Source organism: Grammomys surdaster, unplaced genomic scaffold (assembly GCF_004785775.1).
Source record: "Grammomys surdaster isolate TR1022 unplaced genomic scaffold, NIH_TR_1.0 135, whole genome shotgun sequence".
In the NCBI taxonomy this organism is placed as follows: Eukaryota; Metazoa; Chordata; class Mammalia; order Rodentia; family Muridae; genus Grammomys; species Grammomys surdaster.
Window position 1 is genome coordinate 316,508 of NW_021604593.1, and position 23,086 is coordinate 339,593.

Sequence of the window (23,086 nt, forward strand, 5' to 3'; positions counted from 1 at the left end):
TTGATATCTTGGGGTTTTTTGGTTATTCCAGATAAATTTCAGAATTGCTCTTTATATCTCTGTGAAGAATTGACTTGGAATTTTGATTGGGGATTGCATTGAATATGTAGATTGCTTTAGGTAAGCTGGCCATTTTTACTATATTAATCCTGCTGGTCCATGAGCATTGGAGATCTTCTTCAGTTTCTTTCTTCAGAGACTTGAAGATCTTGTCATATAGATCTTTCACTTGATTGGTTAGCATCACACCAAGATATTTTACATTATTTATGACTATTGTAAAGGGTGTCATTTCTCTAATTTCTTTCTCAGCTACTGATTTGTTTGACTTAATTTTGTATCCAGCAATAGTATACCAAGACACTATTGCTGATGCCAAGAAGTGCTTACTGACAGGAGCCCCATACAGCTGTCCCCTGAGAGGCTCTGCCAGGGCTGGACCAATACAGATGCAAATATACACAGACAAACATTGGACTAAGTGCAAGGAAATTAATGGGGAAGTTAGGGCGAGGACTGTAGGAGCTGAAAGGGTTTCCAACCTTATAGGAAGAACAACAATATCAACTGACCAGAATCCCCAAAGCTTCTACAGACTAAACTGCCACCCAAGAAGTACACTGGGGTATGCATGGCTTCAACTGGATATATATCTTATATTACCTTATCTGTCATCACTGGGAGGGGAGCCCCTTGCTCCTATGGAGGCTTGATCACCCAGGATAGAGGAACACTAGGGCACTGAGGCAGGAGTGGGTAGGCAGGTGGGGAGCACCCTCATAGAGGCTGGAAGATGGAGGAGGGGATGGGGGCTTGTGGAGGGGAAACTGTGAAGAGGGATAACATTTGAAATGTAAATAAATAAAATAACCAATAAAAATTTCAAATCCCAATAAAAATAATACTTTTAAAGATTATTATTGTATTTTAATATTAGTACCTCATAGATTTTTGAATAGCGTTTGCTGGATGTTTACCCAGTGCAATTTGTTTCCTTTTCTTTTCATTTTTGAGACATAGATTTATTTATCCCAGGCTGTTAATGAACTCATGATGCAGCCAAAGCTTATCTGTAATGACTGATTCCCCTGCCCAAAGTGCTGGATTATAGGTATGCACCACCACAAGTTTTATGGAGTGCTTGGCATAGAACTCAGAGCTTCTTGGATACTAGGCAAGCATTCTAGCAACTGGACTACATCCCTAACCTAGTATCATTTCTTTAAATTCTTAATAAAATATGTTAATTCAAGGTCCAAAAATGTGGTGTCTCAACACTTTAATTTTATAGAGATAGAAAAGTCAAACCAAACAGTAGTGGCACATGCCTTTAGACTCAGAATGTAGGAGGCAGAGAGGAAGGCAGATCTCAGAGTTTGAGACCAGCCTGGTCTACAGAGTGAATTCAAAGATAACTAGAGCTACTCAGAGAAATTGTGCCTGAAAAAAAATAAACAAAAATTCTATATGACATTGACCTAAAGAGGATATATTTCAACATAGAGAGCCTGGGTTTTACCTTAACTTTCATGCCAAGTTTTACCAGGCATGATCTTGATTCATCCAGGGTCTTAATGGACAACAGATATTTTCCCAAAAACAAAATAGTTTTCTATACAACCTTAACAAAGAAAGAGTGGGTGGAAATGGCTATTTGCAGATTCCCTTTTCATCTTAAATTCATGTTTCTTTCCTTCGTGTTTGTTTAGACCAAAGAAAAATCAACTTATCAAAGATAATTTCAAGTTCCCCTCTCTATAAATGGTCCTTCTCTCTCTCTCTCTCTCTCTCTCTCTCTCTCTCTCTCTCTCTCTTTCTCTCTCTGCCTCTCTGTTTCTCTCTCTCTTTCTTTCTCTTTTCCTTTCTTTCACTCACACAAGACTAATTTCTGAATCAAAACAGAAACAAGCACACTCTCATCAAGTATCCAAAATATTCACTTTTCAAATTACCAAAGATGTGAAATGCACTGGAAGGAGTCACAAGAAGTATCCTCCCTTTGTTTTATTTACAGAGCCTGTAGATTCATAGATTGGGGGTGCAACAGAATTGAAATTGATATTTATGGCAGTTGATCTTGATTGTTAACTTGATTTTCAACAACCCTGATGGAAACAAACCTCAGGACACGTCTGTGAGGAATCTGCTAGATTATGCTAATTGAGGTGAGAAGATGAATTCTGAATGTGAGCAGCACTGTTCTGTAGGCTTAGAGTTTTTAAAAACCTACTTTTAATACGTGACCTCAAACACTTTGATCCCCTTTTTAGCCCACTGTCCCAAGGTAGGGGAGAAAAGATGGTAAACAAGACAAAGAGATGTGGACCTGTCTAGAAGTAGTTCCTTGGGATGATTCCAATCTTCATTAGTCAGAACACCAGCACTCCAGTTCAGTAGTGTCAGGATACAAAACACGAATCAGCAGTGGTGGCACAATCCAGCAGAGAAAGCCAGGCCTCCACCGAATTGGCAGCAGGGGCAACCAGGACCAGCCAGGATGCCAGGAGAAGTTTTTGCCATGCCTCTCTCAAGGAAGTGAAGATCATCGAAGACTGGAGACCATTGAAGCATTTTAAGGCTAGTTATGCAAGTCCACCATCCTTGTGCATACCCTCTCCAAATGTCATGTGTCCTCTCAAGGGTCTTGCCTTAACAAAACACCATGTGAGTCTACATCACATGAAATATCCAAAAACTTCTACTTCACCATTCTACTGCTAAAAACTTCCTCTAAATAAAAAGCAGAGATCAACAAAAGATCAATATTCATCACTCTCTGCTTCCTACTACAGAACATGCTAGCCTGCTGCTAAGACTTTCATGCTATGACGGACAGTAGTACTCTGGAACCATGAGACCAAATAAACCCTTCTTTCTTTAAGTTGATTTTATTAGAAATTTCTCACCACAAGAGAAAAAACTAATGTAATTTCATTTGAAATAAATACATATTAAATATTCACTATGGAGCCAATGAAGTGGATTGGTGGGTAGAAAGCACTTGCCATGCAAAACTGGCTATCTAAGTTTGATTCCTAAACTCAGAACACATAGAAGAATGATAGTGTCAACATCTGTGTCAAATGACACACACATACATCAATTAATTAGTTATTCACTTTTAATAATACAAATACATGTCTAAAGAGGAAAAACACTCAACACTCTTCAAATCATCTGTGCTAAAGTTCAAGAGCAACTTCAAGACTGCGTGAGACTCTATCTCAAAAACTTTCAAAAACATCTCTTTGAAAATCTACTTAATTAAGAATTTCAAGAAGAGCTGCATTAGAAGACTGAAGTCACATATCTAAGAAACAAAAACTCTGAATGGCCCTGTAACCTACAACATGATGATAGCAGACTAATAAAATAAGTATCGAATTGAGGTTGGACATGCTGTGGCAAATACTTGATGAATAAAGGGACAAAAAAGAATGATTCTAGAAAGGAAAATGGAAATTCAAAAAAGAATGGTAAAGAAACATATATTTCATCCAAGTGTAGTGGTACACCACTTTGATCCTAGAACTCTGGAGGCAGAGGCAGGCAGACCTCTGAGTTCAAGGCCACCCTGCTCTACATAGTGAGTTCCAGGACAGCCAGATCTATGTAGTAAGAACATGTCTTAAGAAAACAAAACCATGTACCTCACATACTGGACTACCCACTATGCCATGAGTGTTCATGAGGTCTTACTTGGCTATTACTTCTTTCTGGTAACAAGGGAAGGAGAAATGGGCATATACATTGTAAAAATAACAGGAAAATGGTCTTGCCTACGTCTTATTTGGTATCAGTTGTCTAAAGGCTTCTACTTAGTGCAAAGGAGATAAATACTCACAGAGCCAAACTGAAAATAACCTCACAAGACTAAAATTACTTTTTTTTTTTAGAGAAAAAGACCTATTAAATTGCCTTAGCTGTCCTGAAACTCACTCTGTAAAACAAGGTGCCCTTGAACTCGCACAGATCCTCCTACCTCTGTCTCCCAAGTGGTAGTATTAAAGATGTGTGCTACTACAACCAGCAGGAATTAAAATATTTTTTCCATTGAGAAAAAATGAAGACAGCATAGTGTTTCCAGAACTTTGTTTTGCTTTGAATTCTCATAACTTTTAAAGGTTATATTTAAATATCACTGTAGAGGGGCTGGAAAGATAGCTAGAGGTTGAGAGCCTATATGTGCACATGCCATGCACACATAATCTTAAATTTTTAATTTAAAACCATAGTGGAATAACAATTTAATAACAAAGCCTGAATAACAGTTCAGTAAATGAGCCACTGATGATTTTTCTAGCACCTCCTAGAAATCCCAGTGATTCTCTATTCTACCTTTCTGTGGGTTGCAGAAATCTAAGGCAGGTCGCCAGGATATTGAAGCTTTGCACAAGGATTAGTGGGCAACAAGATGGAGTAAACCGCTTTAAGGATGGAATACACACAAGATGAAAACGGTTTCCTTGGTATCCAGACAGCCATAAAATAACCCTACTACTGTATTTGTCAACAAGCACATTTTAAATGTAGATCTCACCGCTTGTCGATTCAGTACACAATTTAGTCGTGAGAACCTACATTTTTAATGAAAATACTGGCGAGTGTAAAGTGCTCAACATAACGAACATAAATAGAAGGACTCATGTTAATACATCTCCCAAAATGAAAATACTGGCATATAACTGAGAATATTTTAGAGGGGAAATTTACTCACTTTGATGGAGAAATCAACGTCTGCGACCAGTTTGTCCTCTTTATCTTGATTAACTGGGCAGGGTGTAAGACTTGGGCTGAAGGCCATGAGGTCAGTCTTGGGCGGGCCTTCTCCAGAGCACACCCTCTGTCTTCTCTGCTGCGAGTATGACCAACTCCCCACAGCGCTGGAGCACACCAGCATGGGCTTCCCAGGCCCGCCCTGCGCAGGCACTGTAGAGCACCTGAGTGCAAGGTACAGCAGCAGTGTGAGCACCAACAGGCTAGACACAGCACAGATGGCGATGATCAGGTATACGTTGATACCTACAAGCGAAGTCTCCCTACCAGCAGAATCCACCAAAGTCCGGGATGGGGTGTTTGGCGTGTGCCCACTATCCACCAGAGACACCAGCAAGGTGGCTGTGGCTGTCAGCACCGGCTCGCCATGATCCTTCACCAATACTAACAGGCGCTGTCGCGGGGCATCTGTTTCATCCAGGACACGTGTGGTGCTGATCTCACCAGTGTACAGACCCACGCGGAAGGGAAGGCGTCCACTGCCCGCTGCCGACTGCAACTCATAAGACAGCCACGCATTGTATCCAGAGTCCGCGTCCACCGCGCGCACTTTCGTCACCACGTGCCCTGCACCCACTGTCCGGGACACTAATTCGCTCACTGTACTGCCTGAGTGAGGACCCAGCAGTGTGGGCGCGTTGTCGTTCTCATCCAGCACAAACACCTGCAGAGTCACATTGCTGCCCAGGGCAGGCACACCAGCATCCCGCGCGCTCACCTGGAACTGCAGCAGCTCCAGCTCCTCATGGTCCAGAGGCTGCAGTGCGAACACCTTGCCGCTCTCCGCGTGCACAGACACATAGCTCGACAGCAAGCGCTCGCCCACCCTCCGCTCCACCAGCGAGTAGGACACCAGAGCATTCTCCTGCGTGTCTGCGTCCACCGCAGACACCGTGAAGATGTGCGCGCCAGGCGGGTTGTTCTCCTTCACGAACACCGTGTATTCGGGCTGCGCGAACACAGGAGCGTTGTCGTTCACATCAGCCACCTCCACGGACACACTGGCCGTGGTACACAAAGAAGGAGAGCCCCCGTCCCTGGCAGTCACAACCAGGCTGTAGTTAGCGATGGTCTCTCGGTCCAGGGCGCTGTCCAGTACAAGAGAATAGTAATTCTTAAAGGTAGACACCAGCTTGAAGGGGACCTGAGGGGTCAAAAAGCAAGTCACCTGTCCATTGGCTCCAGAGTCTCGGTCAGACACACTGATCAGGGCGATGACAGTGCCAGGTGCAGAATTTTCTAACACGGGAAGTGATAGTGATTTGATGACCAATTCAGGCACATTATCATTGACGTCCACAATTTCAACTAGAACCGTGCAGTGATCTGTCATTGGAGGGGTTCCCTTGTCTGCTGCCTCTATCTGAATTTCAAAAGATTTGGTTTCCTCAAAATCTATGTTGCCTTTTACAGTGATGCATCCACTGATTGGGTCTAAGTGGAATTTTGACAGGATCTCAGGTGACATATCTGGGTGAAAAGAATATACAATGTCCTTATTTACTCCTTCATCCAAATCAGAGGCGACAACATCCACTACTACAGTACCATTTGGAGCATTTTCGGGTAATCTGACTTTGTAGAGTGTCTTCTCAAATGCTGGGGCGTTGTCGTTCACATCCAGGACAGTGATCTTGACTTGAGTGGTGCCAGTGAGCTCAGGTTTCCCACCATCAACCGCAGTTATCAATAAATAATGTTCAGGAATGTCCTCTCGGTTTAAAAGTTTTTTCAACACGAGTCCCAGAGATTTAATTTCCTCATCTTTTCTTTTGACATCCAAAGAAAAATACTCACTCGAGTTAAGACTGTAAGACAACAACGAATTTGTTCCGATGTCTGCATCTGATGCGCCCTCTAGCGAAAACCGGGAGCCAAGCGGCCGAGATTCATAGACAAACAGATTCTTTGTGGCTACTGGAAATACTGGAGGATTGTCGTTAATATCCCTCACCTCCACCTCCACGTGGAAAACCTGCAGCGGCCTGTCCACGATCACCTCCAGGTGGATGCTACACTCCACGCTCCTCCCGCACAGCTCCTCCCGGTCGATCCGAGAATTCACAAACAAAATGCCATTCTGCAGATTTACCTCCAGAAGGTCCCCGCGGTCCTTGGACGCCACCCTGAACAGGCGGGGCACCAGCTCTGCCAGCTCCAGCCCCAGGTCCTGTGCGATGCGGCCCACGAAGGTGCCGTGTTTAGCCTCCTCTGGAACCGAGTAATGAAGCTGGCTGCTCCCTGCCTCCCAGGCTGCGAAGAGAAGAAGCCAGAGCAGCAGACGCCGATCTTCTCTCCAAGAAAACACCATCGCAAGCCCCTTCCGAATGTTTGGTTGCTCTCACACCGATCCAAAATTTCTTAAATATTTTCAGCTTCTTATTCTTCACATCTTAAACACCTTACCGTTACCATTTTGCGTGAGACAATGACGAAAAGGATCCTATGAATGTGTGATACAGGCTGTTCCGTCTTTGAAGGAATTTTTGGTGGACAGCGACACCAAGTGGCTAAATGTGTAAGTATTTAAAGTGCTTATTTTTCGTTCTTACATGCCTAATATGAACTGTTGGAACTTTTGTGTTTTGACCTGTGGTTTCCTTCTAATAGTCACCAAAGTGTTTGTTTTTATCAAAACATGGTCTTATATTTCATACTATCCAGTTCGTGGCATCATTATTAATAATGAAAATCCCTGTATAATAGGTGACACACTGTTTTCTATTTCTCTTCAGAGTTTTCCCATTAAATTTTCATAACAGTTTTTAAGATGAATTTTAATATGATTCTCTATTTACAAGTACATACAGACTAAACAATTTAAAAGGAGCTTTAACTGATGGTGTCTGAGTGAAATCTCCAAGATGCCAGACATTTTATACAAAGATAAGTCTTTGATATTTGTGACAATGAAGGTATAAGGCATGAATATATGTGATAAATGTGTGCATATGTATGAATAATATTTTATATAATTCTGAAAGTTGACGAAGAACATGGCAATAAGCTCACCTGCATTTATTAATTTAGAACATTTGTAAATCACCCTCAGGTCTTTTACTCAAGCATGATAGCCTTGCTAACTGTCTTAACTAGTATTTATATAAATAAGTCAGGTCTCATTCATTCAGTTTCTTACTTACTGAGGATTTAACCCAGTGCCTGGAGAACCTAGGCAGGAACTCTGCCACTGAGCTGTATCCCCAGCCCAGGGTCCGTCTTATACAGTGAAGTTCTTTTATAAATGAATTTCCTGTCACAGGACAACACTGTGTGGTTGGGATATTATACTCACATCACACCAAGTAAGAACATTTTTTTAAATGTCCACACACTATTTACTCATTACAATTTGCATGCATGTATTTAAATGATCACAAAATGAAGTGATTGTGGTTTTAGTGATCGCCACTCTGGATGAATTTCTGTATCAAGTAACTTTAAAAGGTTTTATGTTGCTATATTGTGATGTACACCCATCATAAAAAGAAAGAGCTAATGACCTTCTTTCTTTGATAGTTCCTCCTAACTCAGAATGACATCCTAGGACTTAGGAGCATAAGGCAAAAAAATCTTGAGTTGAAGGTCAGCCTAAAATCAGGACCCAACTCTAAAATGAACAAGCAGGACCTGAGAGATGGCTCAGTGGGTAAATCACATGCTGTCAACCCTGCCGACATGATGTCAATCCCTGTGACTCCCAATGAGTCCTGAAAATTGTCTTATAACTGGCACAATCACACCATGGGATGTATGTAAACTCACACATGTACATACACACAAAGTAAATAAATGTTAAAGAAAGAAAGGTTGAACACATTGTCAATTTTGAAAATTACAAAAGGAAAAATAACTTTGCAACATGAGTCACTAGGCAACATATACAAGACTGGGTAATGAAATATTCCGAAGATCAATGTGAATTCACCAACAAACATGAGATATGAGTCCTCCAAGCATCTTAAAGTTGAGCCAGAATATTCACGGAAAGTGAAAATTTAGATATTTATGTGGAAAAGAGTCCAGATTTTTGCTTATAGGCAGACCACTTTAAAGAGAAATATAGCACATAATTAAAGTAATAGAAGAAAATGCTTCCATACAAGGTTCTGTTTCCTGTGTTTCATTGACTATAATCCAGTGTTCAATTTAATCATAGTATATCATCTATATTTAGAATAAAATAGGTTATAGATATTATACTGAAAATGAATATTTAAATTAACCTTTCAAAAAGAATAAGTGAAGAGTTACGTTAATAATATTTGTTAATAACAAATAATTTGTAATAGATTCTACTGTAACAGCTCATAAAAAATTAAAGACTCAAAAAAAGTAGAGTGTCTTTTGTTTGTTTAGGGATTCTCATCCATTATAGGATTCTTACTGTTGTTGTTTTGTTTTGAGTCAGGGCCTCACTGTATATCCCTGGCTGGAACTCACTTTGTAGACCTACCTCTGCCTCCTGAGTGCTGGGCATAAATGCACCACCATGCCCGACCCCATCCATTACAGAGCAAGAGCCCTCCCCCTCAGATATCCTCCTAATGTAAAATTATTTTTTAAGATTCTTTATTTTATATGTATGAGTGATTTGCCTACATCTATGCCGCCTTGGTGCCTAGGGGGCCAACTGGAGTTATGGATGGTTGTAAGTCACAGTGTGGCTCACAGGAACCAAATGCAGGTCCTTTCTAAGAACAGTAAGTTATCTTATTTCTGAACACTGTGTTTCTAAAAATCAACTATAGATATTACTATGTCTGTTAGCATTCTGATGATCATATCTTAGAAGGTTTATTTGAAAATAAAATATAAATTGTAAAACATCTTGGATTTCAAATTTATAGCAAACTTTTCTCGTTTTCAAGGAAATAATTTTAAAACTTATCAACTCTGGAAAGATAATAGGTTTCTGATAGGAGTGGAGTCTACTTAAAGTTCAAGATATGCCCACTGAGTTGCCAACCCCAGTAAAATCAGATTCCCAGACTGAAATGGAAGCATAAGCAATGGTTGAGGCTAAGGTCGCTTAGTGGCAGCAATGTATTTAGTTCATCAATATGCTCATGAATCCATATGCTGAAAAAACAGCAAATGATTAAATGCCAGAAAACAGCTTTAGACAATGATCTCACCTAAATACTTCTTTTTTTTGGATGAAAAAAAAAAGATCCTTTACGCATGTAGCATTCGCTGTGTATTAAACACACATTGCAGGAGTTTCTGGTGGAAATGCACCCATACAAGCCAGGCCTTCCATTTTGGGCAAACTTCAGTTCCACAAGCAACAAGCTAGCCAGATAAAAGGGTAACTCAGGATGATGGGAAGTGTAACCAGGCTTAGAATGAGAGGTGGTCGGCATCTTCACAGAAGGAAGCCTGCATGAATTAACCTAAGGGTGCTGACACTAGGATGATGACTGTTGACCACTCTTATGTGTCCTATATGTGTAAGTGAATACTCTACGCTTACATAAAGAAAGGAAAAGATCTAGATGCTTGACCAACCCAATTTTTGTATTCAGACAAGGTCTAATTACTCAGCCCTGTTGGCATGCACTTGCTAAGTAGGTCAGGCTGGAACTCACAGTGATCCACCTGCCTCTGCATCCCAAATGCCATGATTTAAAGGCATGCTTCACAACACTCAGCATAATGCAGTCTTTTAATGTTAAAAATTGAAGGGGCTCCTTTCTCTCGTTTTCCTGAAAACCTAAAATTCTTACTATTATTAATCTTTGTATTTAATTGACCCAAGTGAGGCCATTTTCTTTATTAAGACAAATAGAAGTTTGCATTCCTAAGTGTTGGTGTGTACTGTGATGATCAATGATACGACAGAGGCCTAAAATTACAAGTTCAAAGAGCAAACCTGAGAAATGTCCAGAGTAAAATTATACTACTCTAAACAGACTCTGATAAGATGGATAGAAAGCTGTGTCTAGAGACGTTCTAATATTTAAAACCCTGTAAATCATCTAATTGTGTGGGAGAGTGGTCTTTGCCTTTTGTTTTTTGTTTTTGTTTTTGTTTTTGTTTGGTTTGGTTTATTATTTTTTTGACTGGATTTCACTATGTAGCTCCAGCTGTCCTGGAACTCACTATGTAGAGAAGGCAGGCCTTGGTCTCAAAGAGATTCTCCTGCCTCTGCCTCCTGAGTGCTGGTGTTTAGGTATGCCCCACTACACCTGGCTAATAAGTTTCTGAAAGGAAAACATTTAGGAGTAATATTGAATTGGTATGCTTTGGGGCCAATGAGATGGCTTAGCATGTAAAGCTTTCACTTTTTGCAAACCTGGTGTCCTGCCTCAGTTAGTTTTCTGCAACCCACACACACAATTGCACACCAACATCATGCACACCCATGAAAATAAATAAATAAATAAATAAATAAATAAATAAATAAATATCAGGTTTCTCCTTTTTTAATTATTCAAGGTCCAGTTATTTACAGAGATTTAGTTATGAACCTACCTATGAAAGTAAGAATGTTTAAGAGAATTGTTCAATGTACAAGAATTTGATACTTAATTCATAAGTATCTCATGACAGCGCAGTGATATAAAATAAAGGTATAGCTTTAGGTCTAAGTGATTAACAGGTATCATTAACAATACAGAAACAGTGATGCTCTTAACAAGAAAAAAATTAAAGACCTACCTTTCCTAAGTATTCTGCCTCTAAGGGTGGTTGTCTCTCTTCTGTTGATTCTGGACCTTGGGATAGGCTGGGGCTGAAGGCCATGAGATCAGTCTTAGGGGGGCCCTCTCCAGAGCACACCCTCTGCCGTCTTTGCTGTGAGTATGACCAGCTCCCCACCGCGCTGGAGCACACCAGCATGGGCTTCCCTGGAGCACAGACTCCTTCAGTGGGCCTTGCTGAGCAGCGGAGCGCAGTGTACAGCAGCAGGGTGAGCACCAACAAGCTAGACACGGCACAGATGGCGATGATCAGATACACATTAACAGTCACCAGTGATGCCTCTTGACCAGCGGCATCTACCAACGCTCTTGATGAAGTTTTTGGAGCTTGGCTATTCTCAACTAGAGAAACTAACACTGTGGCTGTGGCAGTCAGCGCAGGCTCACCATGGTCCTTCACCAACACTAGCAGGCGCTGGCGTGGCGCATCCACTTCATCTAGGGCTCTCGTGGTGCTGATCTCGCCCGTATACAGACCCACGCGGAACAGACTACGCATGCCCACTGTGGGTTGGAGTTCGTATGACAGCCACGCGTTGTAACCAGAGTCCACATCCACTGCTCGCACCTTAGTGACCACATGGCCCGAACTCACTGACCTAGGCAAAAGTTCACTCACTGAGCTGCCAACTCCCACAGCTCCATGAGGCAGCAGCGTGGGCGCATTGTCGTTCTCATCCAGCACAAACACCTGAAGAGTCACATTGCTGCCCAGGGCAGGCACACCAGCATCCCGCGCGCTCACCTGGAACTGCAGCAGCTCCAGCTCCTCATGGTCCAGAGGCTGCAGTGCGAACACCTTGCCGCTCTCCGCGTGCACAGACACATAGCTCGACAGCAAGCGCTCGCCCACCCTCCGCTCCACCAGCGAGTAGGACACCAGAGCATTCTCCTGCGCGTCCGCATCCACCGCCGACACTGTGAAGATGTGCGCGCCAGGCGGGTTATTCTCCTTCACAAACACCGTGTATTCGGGCTGAGCGAACACAGGAGCATTGTCATTCACGTCAGCCACCTCCACGGACACGCTGGCCGTGGCCCGCAGCGAGGGCGAGCCCCCGTCCCGCGCTGTCACCACTACCTTGTACTCAGCTGTGGATTCTCGATCCAAGGCGCTGTCCAGCACGAGCGAATAGTAATTCTTGAAAGTGGACACCAGCTTGAAGGGGACGTGAGGACTCAAGGAGCAGGCCACCTGCCCATTGATTCCTGAGTCACGATCTGACACTGAGATGAGGGCTATGACAGCACCCAGTGGAGCATTCTCTTGGACAGGCAGTGAAAGAGACGTTATTGAGACTTCTGGCGTATTGTCATTGATATCCACAAGTTTTACTGAAATTTTACAGTGCCCTGACATCGATGGGGTTCCCTTGTCAGATGCAATGACCTGGATTTCATAGGATGCCTTTTCTTCATAATCTAATTCTCCCTTAGTCCTGACTTCTCCTGAGTTGGGGTCTATTTGAAACTTTGTCCGTGTGGTGGAAGACACATCACTACTAAGTGAATACACAACCTCGCTGTTTGACCCTTCATCTGCATCAGAAGCATTTAATCTAATCACTAAGGTTCCATTTGCGGTGTTCTCTAACAACTTTACTTTGAAAACTGATTGGGGAAAAGTAGGTTCGTTGTCGTTCACATCTAACACTTTAATGAGTATTTGAACGGTGCCCGTGAGTTCAGGCTTGCCTCCATCAGTAGCTACCAGTGATAATTTCACCTCCGCATTCTCCTCTCTATCCAGAGATTTTCCCAGCACAAGAAACAGAGATTGGCTTAGTTCATCGCTTGCTTGTACATCTAGAGAGAAAAACTCACTGGGGCTGAGCTTGTAGGACAGAAGAGCATTTACTCCGATATCTGCATCAGATGCTCCCTCTAAAGGAAACCGTGAGTCAAGCAGCCTAGATTCGTGAAACTGGATCGTTTTTTCTGTCATTGGAAATAGCGGCGGGTTGTCGTTAATGTCCCTCACCTCCACCTCCACGTGGAAAACCTGCAGCGGCCTGTCCACGATCACCTCCAGATGGATGCTACACTCCGCGCTCCTCCCGCACAGCTCCTCCCGATCGATCCGAGAATTCACAAACAAAATGCCATTCTGCAGATTTACCTCCAGAAGGTCCCCGCGGTCCTTGGACGCCACCCTGAACAGGCGGGGCACCAGCTCTGCCAGCTCCAGCCCCAGGTCCTGTGCGATGCGGCCCACGAAGGTGCCGTGTTTGGCCTCCTCTGAGACAGAGTAATGGAGCTGGCCGCTCCCTGCCTCCCAGGATGCGAGGAAAGTAAGCAAGAGCAGCAGACACTGCCTGACCTCTGGGCCCCCTCTCAAAGAAGGCATCACTTCTAGTCCTCCGTGAGTTGGTCAAATTAAATGATCATTTTTAAAATAAAATATACGTTCTAACACCTGCTCAAATCCTGCTGCTTCTCCTGTCGTTTTATCTGGAATAACAAAGAAGCTCTGGGTGTTTTCTTTCCAAGAGAGAGATCTATCTCCGGTAGACAGCGACACCCTGTGGCTAAGCTGGTTTGAATTTTACCTTATTAACTGTAAATATAAGTTTACCGTATTTAACTGTCAATGTGAAGCTTATGCATTAATTCAGTGTAAACTTCAGTAGTATTAAGTATATTCACGTTGTTGCAAATTTATCCTCTTGTAAAGCTTAAATTTTATATAGATTAGATATCAACTCCAGTTTCCCTGGCCTTGCCCATGGTAACAACCATTCTACTCTCTGCTAATATAAGTTTCACTACTGTGTAAGTTAAACCATAAAATATTTGTTGAGGTTGTTGCTCTAGCGTTGAGTTCTTTGTTTTCCTTTGTTTTGAGACTGGCTCTTTCAGCTTACCACAATGTCCTGAAGTTTCGCCCGTGTTGTAGCATGTCACAGGATTTCTTTCCTTTTTAATGCTGTATGATTCCATTATGTATACACAGCATTTTGTGTGTCCATTCAACAATCCATGAACGTCTGTTTGCTTCTTGTAAATAGTGATGATACCAACACAGATGTACAAGTATCCCTTGGATAGCCTGGTTTCAATTCTTTCGAAATATTACATTTTTTATTCCCTCTTCAAACCAAGTACAACAAAATCAATGGGTATTTTTGTTCATTGAAAATATGTTTAAATACACCCTTGTTATTTATAATTTTGAGTTTTGAATTGTTTACTGGTTACATTACTTTCTTATATAAAAATATGTTCTTATTTTAGGATCATTCTCTTATCTATTATTATACTTGAATGCAAGAAAAATAAACTGATTTCTTTTTAGTGTTAGTTACCTGAGAGCATCTTTATTTATTAATTTGTAGCTGGTTCCATCATGTGTAAAAATATGAAAGTCTAAAAAAGATGGTGTGAGGTTATTTGAAATGAACGGAGGAATGTCAGTTAGCAAAGTTTTTGTCAAGTTGCACGCTTGTTACTTTGTGTAAGTAAAAATTTTGCTTTTAGCTTTCTTAGAGGAAAACAAAATGAAGTGCAAATTTTACACTGTCAATTAAAAGCAGCAATGAAGAGTAGATTTTCCTGGAGCTAGATCATTAATAACTTTTCTCTGAATTGGGTGTGGTGGTGCATGCCTTTAATCTCAGCACTTGGGAGTTAGAGGCAAGTGGATCTCTGATATTGAGCCCAACCTGGACTACAAAGCGAATTCTAGGACAACCAAGGCTAAAACAGAGAAACCCTGTCTTGAAAAACTAATAATGACACTAATAACTTTTCTCTGAGCCCAGTATTTTAAACTTATTTCACTTATTAACTTTTTCAGTAAGAAGAATACAACTGGAGATAGTTATATTAAGAAAATAAATTAATCCTGCTTCAGGCAGAAAAATATCCCATATGTTTTCTTAATAGTGGTTCCTAGATTTTATACCTAGATTTTATATACATACATAAAATACACACACATTATATATATATATATATATATATATATATATATATATATATATATATATATTGAAAGAAGAAAACACTATCTAGAGGAATAAAGAGGCCTAGTGGAATGAGGAAGAACAGTGAGAAAGAGAGGAAGGGAGTCTGGGGGAAATAATCAGTGTGCATTATGAACCTATATGAAATTACCCTTACATTAAACAGTACTATGTGCAATGAATATGCATAATGACACATTTTAAAATAAATTTAAAGAATATGATGTGAAATGATGCATTTCATTAAAATGGTGTGAAGGAAGGAAAAATACTGAAATATTCTGAGTGGGGCAAGAACATCAACTAAACCATAAACCATGTTTATGTTGAATATTAAGTCACAACATTACTTCATATTTATGTTTTTCCTTTATACTAGAATAGCATTCCATAAACTACAGCCCCTTTCCAAACTTTGTAAACCTAAACCCATGCTTTTTTTACAACAGTGACTAATATTTGAGAACCATCCCCAAGTTAACAGAATTAGCTAATCCAAAAACTTTTTAAGCTTTATTCAAGTCATTATTATAATACAGAAAGAATAGTGTCCCTGTTCTTATATCTACAATGTACTAATCGTAAACTTTGTGACCACAATGTAGTTGTGTGAAGGCATATCCAAATACATTAAGGTCAAATTTGTTTGTTTAGGGTTTCATTGTTGTTATTATTGGTTTTTGTGTCTTCATTTGTTGAGGCAGTGTCACTTATAGCTTAGGCTAGCCTCAAACTGTTCTGTAGCATAGGATGGCCTTTATATTAGGATCCTATCCTTGCCTCCACCACCCAAGGATAAGTATGTGCCAGTAAGCTGAGCTCTTCCTGACAAATTTAAAAGGCTACAGGTGCTATCAAAGAAGGTTGGGTTCTAGTCATAATTTTATGATTAATCTTTCAGTGAAGTACTCTGAGATAACTGCATATCCAGAAGAGTGTGTCAGATCTCTTGGAACTAGAATTACAAATGGTTATGAACCACCATGTGAGAGCTGGTACTCAAACCTGGGTCTTCTGGAAGGACAGCAAGGAATCTTAACCACAAAATAATCTCTCCAGTCCACTACATATAAACTTATTAACATAAAAAGTTATGTCATTGTACCCTCAAATGTCAATCTTATTCAAGTTTTTCTGAGTTTAAAAACAAAGACAACATTGTTTATCTTCTACTTACAAATTTTTGGTTTAGCTCAAAAAATTCTATCTATCCCTCACAATTGTTTCATCTTTTGTTTTCTCTGTGTAACCCTGGCAACCCTGGAACTTGCTCTGTACACCAGGGTAGCCTCAAACTCAGAAATCTACTCCCTCTGCATCCCAAGTGTTAGAATTAAAGGCATACACCACCAAGCTTAGTTGTTTTTCTCATTTTAATTTCTCCTTTCAGAGCATTTTCCATAGACTTGCTTTAGTTTTACTCTTCACTTGATGTCACAAGAATTACAGTTTCCATAAAGAAGAAATTTATAATATGTTTGTTCTGTTTCTAGGAAACTTGTTAAGCATGGTCAGCAGCATGTTCCATTTTCCAAAATATCACATAAAGTGGAAATTTCTCCTTTCTTTGGAGACTTAGTTGTGTCATGTGATGTTTGTCTGGGAACTGTCTTATGTTTTGCTGGCAACAGACATGTGGTGTTTTTCTGGAAGCTGCCTGAAAAAAGGACATGTGATGTTTTCCTAGAGCAGATGCTTGAAAGAACACATGATGTTTGGAAAGGGTATAAATATAACCCAACAGACAGTGGACCACAGTGTGTCGTTGGTTTGCCTTGTGACTCTTTGCTGGTTTTCAATGGGCTTTGCTGATGCTGGTCTTCACTGATGATGCTATGGCATTGGTTTGCCTTGCCTTCTTTGCTGACTTCATAGAAAAAAATGCACCAAAGAACTTCTTGTGATATTTCAGTGGATTCTTGGCAGAGCCTTGTGGTTTGTTCTGGATCAAACTGTCATTGCTGATTCATGAATGGTGTTTGAAAGTGGATCAAGCTGCCACTGCTGATTGTGTGAACCGAACTTCTGCTATCCTTAAAACAAATATCTCAGACACCCCTAAAGAGCTATTTCTAAACAGGTCTACATCCCTTGGCCCTATTAACCTTGCTTTCCACTACCTCTGGTGTGGGGTGGGCTAGAAGGGGGATAAGGCATTTAAGAACACTTATTAAGGTGGGTTTTGAAAAACATAAACATACAGTCACATATGGGATGATGTTTACTTTTATGAATGTGTTGGTTTGACAAAGAAAACTAAAAATGAAACATTACACCAAATCCAACACCTTTTATAATTTAATTATTACTGCAAACAGGGTAAAATATCCTCTTGAGGCCATGGATTTGGCTTCTATGATGTCAGTGTTACTGTATGCTGAGGGTTCCCTTGCAGGCATTTTCATATGCCAGGCTGTCGATATGTACTTGTTGAGTGAATAGGTGATAAATACTGAATGTCTCTCTAAAGACAACGGTCATATGTTACTAATGAATGTAGCTATGGAGACATAATAATGTGAGTGAGAAAGAAAATTTTATTTATGGTTTCTGAATATATTCTTTCCAATTGTATAATCCTACAAGGCTTACGTCACATATAGAGAAAATTGGAAGGTTATTTTTTAGCATTAGTATTCCAAAGTTATTCTTTGATTATGTACCATAATATTAATATTTGGAAAGTTGCAGAAACATACTTTAGGCTCATGTCTTACAATACCCTAAGCAATACTTCTGTCAACCTATCACCCCAATCGCAGGAAACTTAGCTATTGACTCATTTTAATTTTTCATAAAATATTTTATATTTCTCCCTTCCTTTCCTTCTAAGCTTTCTTATATACCCTCCCTTGTTCTTTTTTTAAATTTATGGCTTATTTTCCTTTAATTGTGTGTGTGTGTGTGTGTGTGTGTGTGTGCACCTAAATACAACCTGCTCAGTCTATATAGTGTTACTTGTATACATGTTTTCAGGGAAGACCATTTGGCATTGAATAACCAGTTAGTGTGCTCTGGGGAAAACCACCTCCTGCTCTCTGCATTCTTTAGTTGCCTAAAGTTCTTGGCCTAGGGTCGTGACCTCCTGAGCTTCCTTCCTTCCATGTTAGCACATCTATTAGTGTTGTACTTTTACAGGGGGGATTTTAAGGGACTTTTCAGTACTTTTGTTTGGATGTTTACCCAACAAGATGCATTCACTTAATACATGTGTATCTTCAGAATTGAATCTAAGAGGTAAAACATTATGTTAGAGGCTATGGAGACAGCTCAGTGGGTAAAGTGCATGTTTTGCAAGCAAGAGAACCTGAGTTCAGATCCCTAGTATTTGCATACCCAACAGTCTAGCCAAAAGAATGAGCTACCTGATTCAAAACAAAATGTACAGGATAATTGAGAAAGATAACTAGCATTAACTACTGACCGCCACACCTACATGCACAGGTTAGTATACCCATACATATGCATATCTCTCTCTCTCTCTCTCTCTCTCTCCCTCTCTCTCTCTCTCCCTCTCTCTCCCCCCCTCTCCCTCTCTCATGCACACACAACACACAAATTTAACAAGCTCTTGACTAAATGGATAAAAACCAGAGAGACCTATGTGTATCAGTTGGTTATTAAAACCGCTGTAAAACACTGCTGAAGATGTTACTTGTTATCTCGCTATTGGTCAGCATAATGATTATGAATCAAACTTTGAAGAGACCATTATTCCTCATCTGAACAACTGGTGTAAAGAATTTCCCTTTCAGACTGGTGGTAGTTTCTCATGCCTTTAATCCCAGCCCTCAGGAGGCAGAGGTAAGGGGATCTCTGAATTTGAGGCCAGCCTGGTCTACACAGTGACTTGCAGGACAGCCTGGACTACACAGTGACTTGCAGGACAGCCAGGGCTACACAAAGAAACCCTGTCTCAAAAAATTTTTTTCCTTTCCTTTTCTTTTTTATTTCTATACCCATTTCTAGAAAGACAAGGATGTGTACATAGTAAAAGTTGGTTTGGAAAAACTATTACTATTTCTCTTGCTCTTTTATTTTGGATTTTAAATAGTATTTAAATTATTCTGCAAAGTTATTTCATCGAAAGCAACTTTAAATATTTAGCCAAATGCAATAGACTGTAATAAAAGCAAATAAAAAATAGTAATTATCCTAAACTAAGGTTTTTCTTGCCCTTGACAATATCATATGTTAAGGGAATAAAAATTTCATCTAATAAAGTATTCTGAATAAAAGAAAATAAAGAGTTTGGGGACACTGGCAAATAAATGGGAGGGACCCAACTGACTGGTTTGCTTAAGACACAAGTTCACATAGTAATTATTCTTTTAAACCAGGGAAGGGTACCATGGAATGTGGGATATTTTAATGTGGAAACTAAAGTACCATCAACAAATGTATTTTAGACCATGGTGCTTAAAATTATTATTTAATTCCCACCTTGAAATTTACCAACATAGAGAGAAAGCACATGGGTTCTATAACTTTGCCTACAATTATTTGTGCAAAGCAAGACACTTGACAAGAGTTGAGAGCCCAGGTTAAAAGTGGCCAGCCTTTCTGTACTCGCCTCCCATTTATGAGGCACTTGGCTCCATCCCACACATCACCACTACTCAAAAGTAACGCTGATAGTACTGAATTTTTAAGAAGTATTCTACCATGTAAATAAAAGACTAGAATCATTTGTACAAACATTGCTTGTTTCCTACCTCTACTTTGCAGCTGCAAATACTCTAGTATTTGAAAAGACAGTTTGTTACATGTCGTTGAACACTCTGAATACATTCTAAGTTCCATTTAAAGAATGACTTAAAAAAATAAAGTTAAATCCAAAAAGAAGTTTGAAGCCATAGCTCAAATTTGGACTTACATTATCAGAAAGATCTGAATTTACTTCTGGATGGTCACTTCTTTCCGCTATGTTCAAACCTGGGGATAGACCCGGGCTGAAGGCCATGAGGTCAGTCTTGGGTGGACCCTCTCCAGAGCACACCCTCTGTCGCCTCTGCTGCGAGTAAGACCAGCTCCCCACCGCGCTGGAGCACACTAGCATGGGCTTTCCTGGAGCACAGGCTCCATTGGTGGACGTTGCTGAGCAGCGCAGCGCTGTGTACAGAAGCAACGTGAGCACTAACAGGCTGGACACCGCACAGATGGCAATGATCAGGTACACGTTGACATCCACCAGCAACGCCTGGGAACCCACTGCACTGGTTAATACAGGCAAAGAGGCTTTCTGAATTGGACTGCTTTCCACCAGAGATACCAACACAGTAGCGGTAGCAGTCAGCATTGGCTCACCATGGTCCTTCACCAGCACCAAGAGACTTTGTCGTGGAACATCGACCTCATCTAGGGAGTGTGTGGTGCTAATCTCACCAGTGTACAGACCCACGCGGAATGGGCTGCGGGCACCACCTGTAGGAGATTGTAGTTCATATGACAACCAGGCATTGTAGCCAGAATCCGCATCCACCGCACGTACCTTCGTCACCACATGCCCTGCACCCACTGTCCGTGACACCAGTTCGCTCATTGCGCTGCCTGCGTGAAGCCCCAGCAGTGTGGGCGCGTTGTCGTTCTCATCCAGCACAAACACCTGCAGAGTCACATTGCTGCCCAGGGCAGGCACACCAGCATCCCGCGCGCTCACCTGGAACTGCAGCAGCTCCAGCTCCTCATGGTCCAGAGGCTGCAGGGCGAACACCTTGCCGCTCTCCGCGTGCACAGACACATAGCTCGACAGCAAGCGCTCGCCCACCCTCTGGTCCACCAGCGAGTAGGACACCAGCGCATTCTCCTGCGCGTCCGCGTCCACCGCTGACACCGTGAAGATGTGCGCGCCAGGCGGGTTGTTCTCCTTCACAAACACTGTGTACTCAGGCTGTGCGAACACAGGAGCGTTGTCGTTCACGTCATCCACCTCCACGGACACGCTGGCAGTGGCCCACAGCGAGGGAGAGCCCCCGTCCCGGGCTATCACCACCACCTTATAGTCAGCTGTGGTCTCTCGGTCCAGGGCTCTGTCCAACACGAGCGAATAGTAGTTCTTGAAGGTGGACACCAGCTTGAAGGGGAGGTGAGGACTCAGGGAGCACGTCACCTGCCCATTGACACCTGAGTCAATGTCTGACACCTTGATGAGTGCGACGACAGTATTAAGTGGAGCGTCCTCTTTGATGGGCAAAGCCAAGGATGTGATTGCCAGCTCTGGAGCATTATCGTTTATATCCAATACTTTCACCAAAACCTTGCAGTGGTTTGACATGGAGGGAGTCCCTTTATCAACTGCCTTTATTTGAATTTCATAGGATTTTGCTTTTTCATAATCTAGATCACCGATCACTCTAATTTCTCCTGAAATAGAATCCACATTGAATTTTTCTTGAATATCAAGAGAAACGTCATTGCCAAAGGAAAAGACAACCTCACCATTGACACCTTCATCAGCGTCAGTGGCATTTAACGTGGTCACTAATGTTCCATTCACTGTAGATTCTACTAACTGTGCTCTGTAGATGGCCTGGTCAAACAGTGGGGCGTTGTCATTAACATCGAGCACAGTAATCTGCAGCCGAACTGTCCCCTCCAGCTCTGGCTTGCCCCCGTCGGTGGCTGTCAGTAATAACTGAAGTTCTGGTGTTTCTTCTCTATCCAAAGATTTTCTCAGTTCAAGTGAAAGGGATTTGCTGAGTTCGTCTGTTGTCTCTACCTTCAAAGAAAAGTAATCAGTGGGGCTCAGCGTGTAAGTTAGAAGAGAATTGGCACCAATGTCTGCGTCCACGGCGCCCTCTAGTGGAAATCGTGAATCTAATTGTCTGTTTTCAGGAATAAATATCCTTTGTTCTGAGCCTTTGAAAACCGGTGGGTTATCATTAATATCTTTAACCTTAACCTCCACGTGGAAAACCTGCAGCGGCCTGTCCACGATCACCTCCAGGTGGATGCTACACTCCGCGCTCCGCCCGCACAGCTCCTCCCGGTCGATCCGAGAATTCACAAACAAAATGCCATTCTGCAGATTTACCTCTAGAAGGTCCCCGCGGTCCTTGGACGCCACCCTGAACAGGCGGGGAACCAGCTCCGCCAGCTCCAGCCCCAGGTCCTGTGCGATGCGGCCCACGAAGGTGCCGTGTTTAGCCTCCTCTGGGACGGAGTAATGGAGCTGGCCGCTCCCTGCCTCCCAGGCTGCGAGAAGCAGAAGCCAGAGCAAGAGCAGGCGCCGGGCTCTCAGGCCTCGGAGCCTGGAAAACAGCATTGCAAAATTACTGCACCTTTCGTACCGCTGTCACTCCAAGATCATACTTTGCAACTGCATGTTTTCAGTCATTTGTCTCCTCACCATTTTTTTCTTTTCTCGGCTGGTGACGAAATGAAGCTTCCTCCCTTCCTTTTTAATTATCACTGCTTCATTTCCAGCCTCAACACTTTGTGGTATACAGCGACACCATGTGGATAATGTAGATTTTACATCCAACAATGGTCTTTACAATTTTGTTATTTCCAGTACATCTGAAATTGCAATTCATCAATGAAATAAAAAGTTCTAGCAAATAAATAGCTAATAAAAAATAACAGGAGATAATTTAGTATAGAAAATACAATGAGATATCATCCATATAATGATAAATTATG

At 41.6% G+C, this 23,086-nt stretch overlaps 1 protein-coding gene across 5 annotated transcripts in view; it reads right to left on the reverse strand.

Moving 5' to 3' along the window:
- The window catches only part of LOC114617219 (protocadherin alpha-4), a 238,010-nt gene extending 215,155 nt beyond the window's left edge, over window positions 1-22,855 (reverse strand). Inside the window, exon 1 of one of the 5 annotated variants that reach the window (XM_028762762.1) lies at window positions 21,105-22,855. In XM_028762762.1, coding sequence (XP_028618595.1) covers window positions 21,105-22,709 — 1,605 coding nt within the window. In that variant the 5' untranslated portion in view covers window positions 22,710-22,855. Of the gene's footprint in view, window positions 1-4,717; window positions 7,207-11,439; window positions 13,936-20,321 lie in introns of those variants that run through there. The other 4 variants (XM_028762759.1, XM_028762754.1, XM_028762755.1 and 1 more) reach the window with 4 other exon arrangements.
- Window positions 22,856-23,086: the final 231 nt, after the last annotated feature.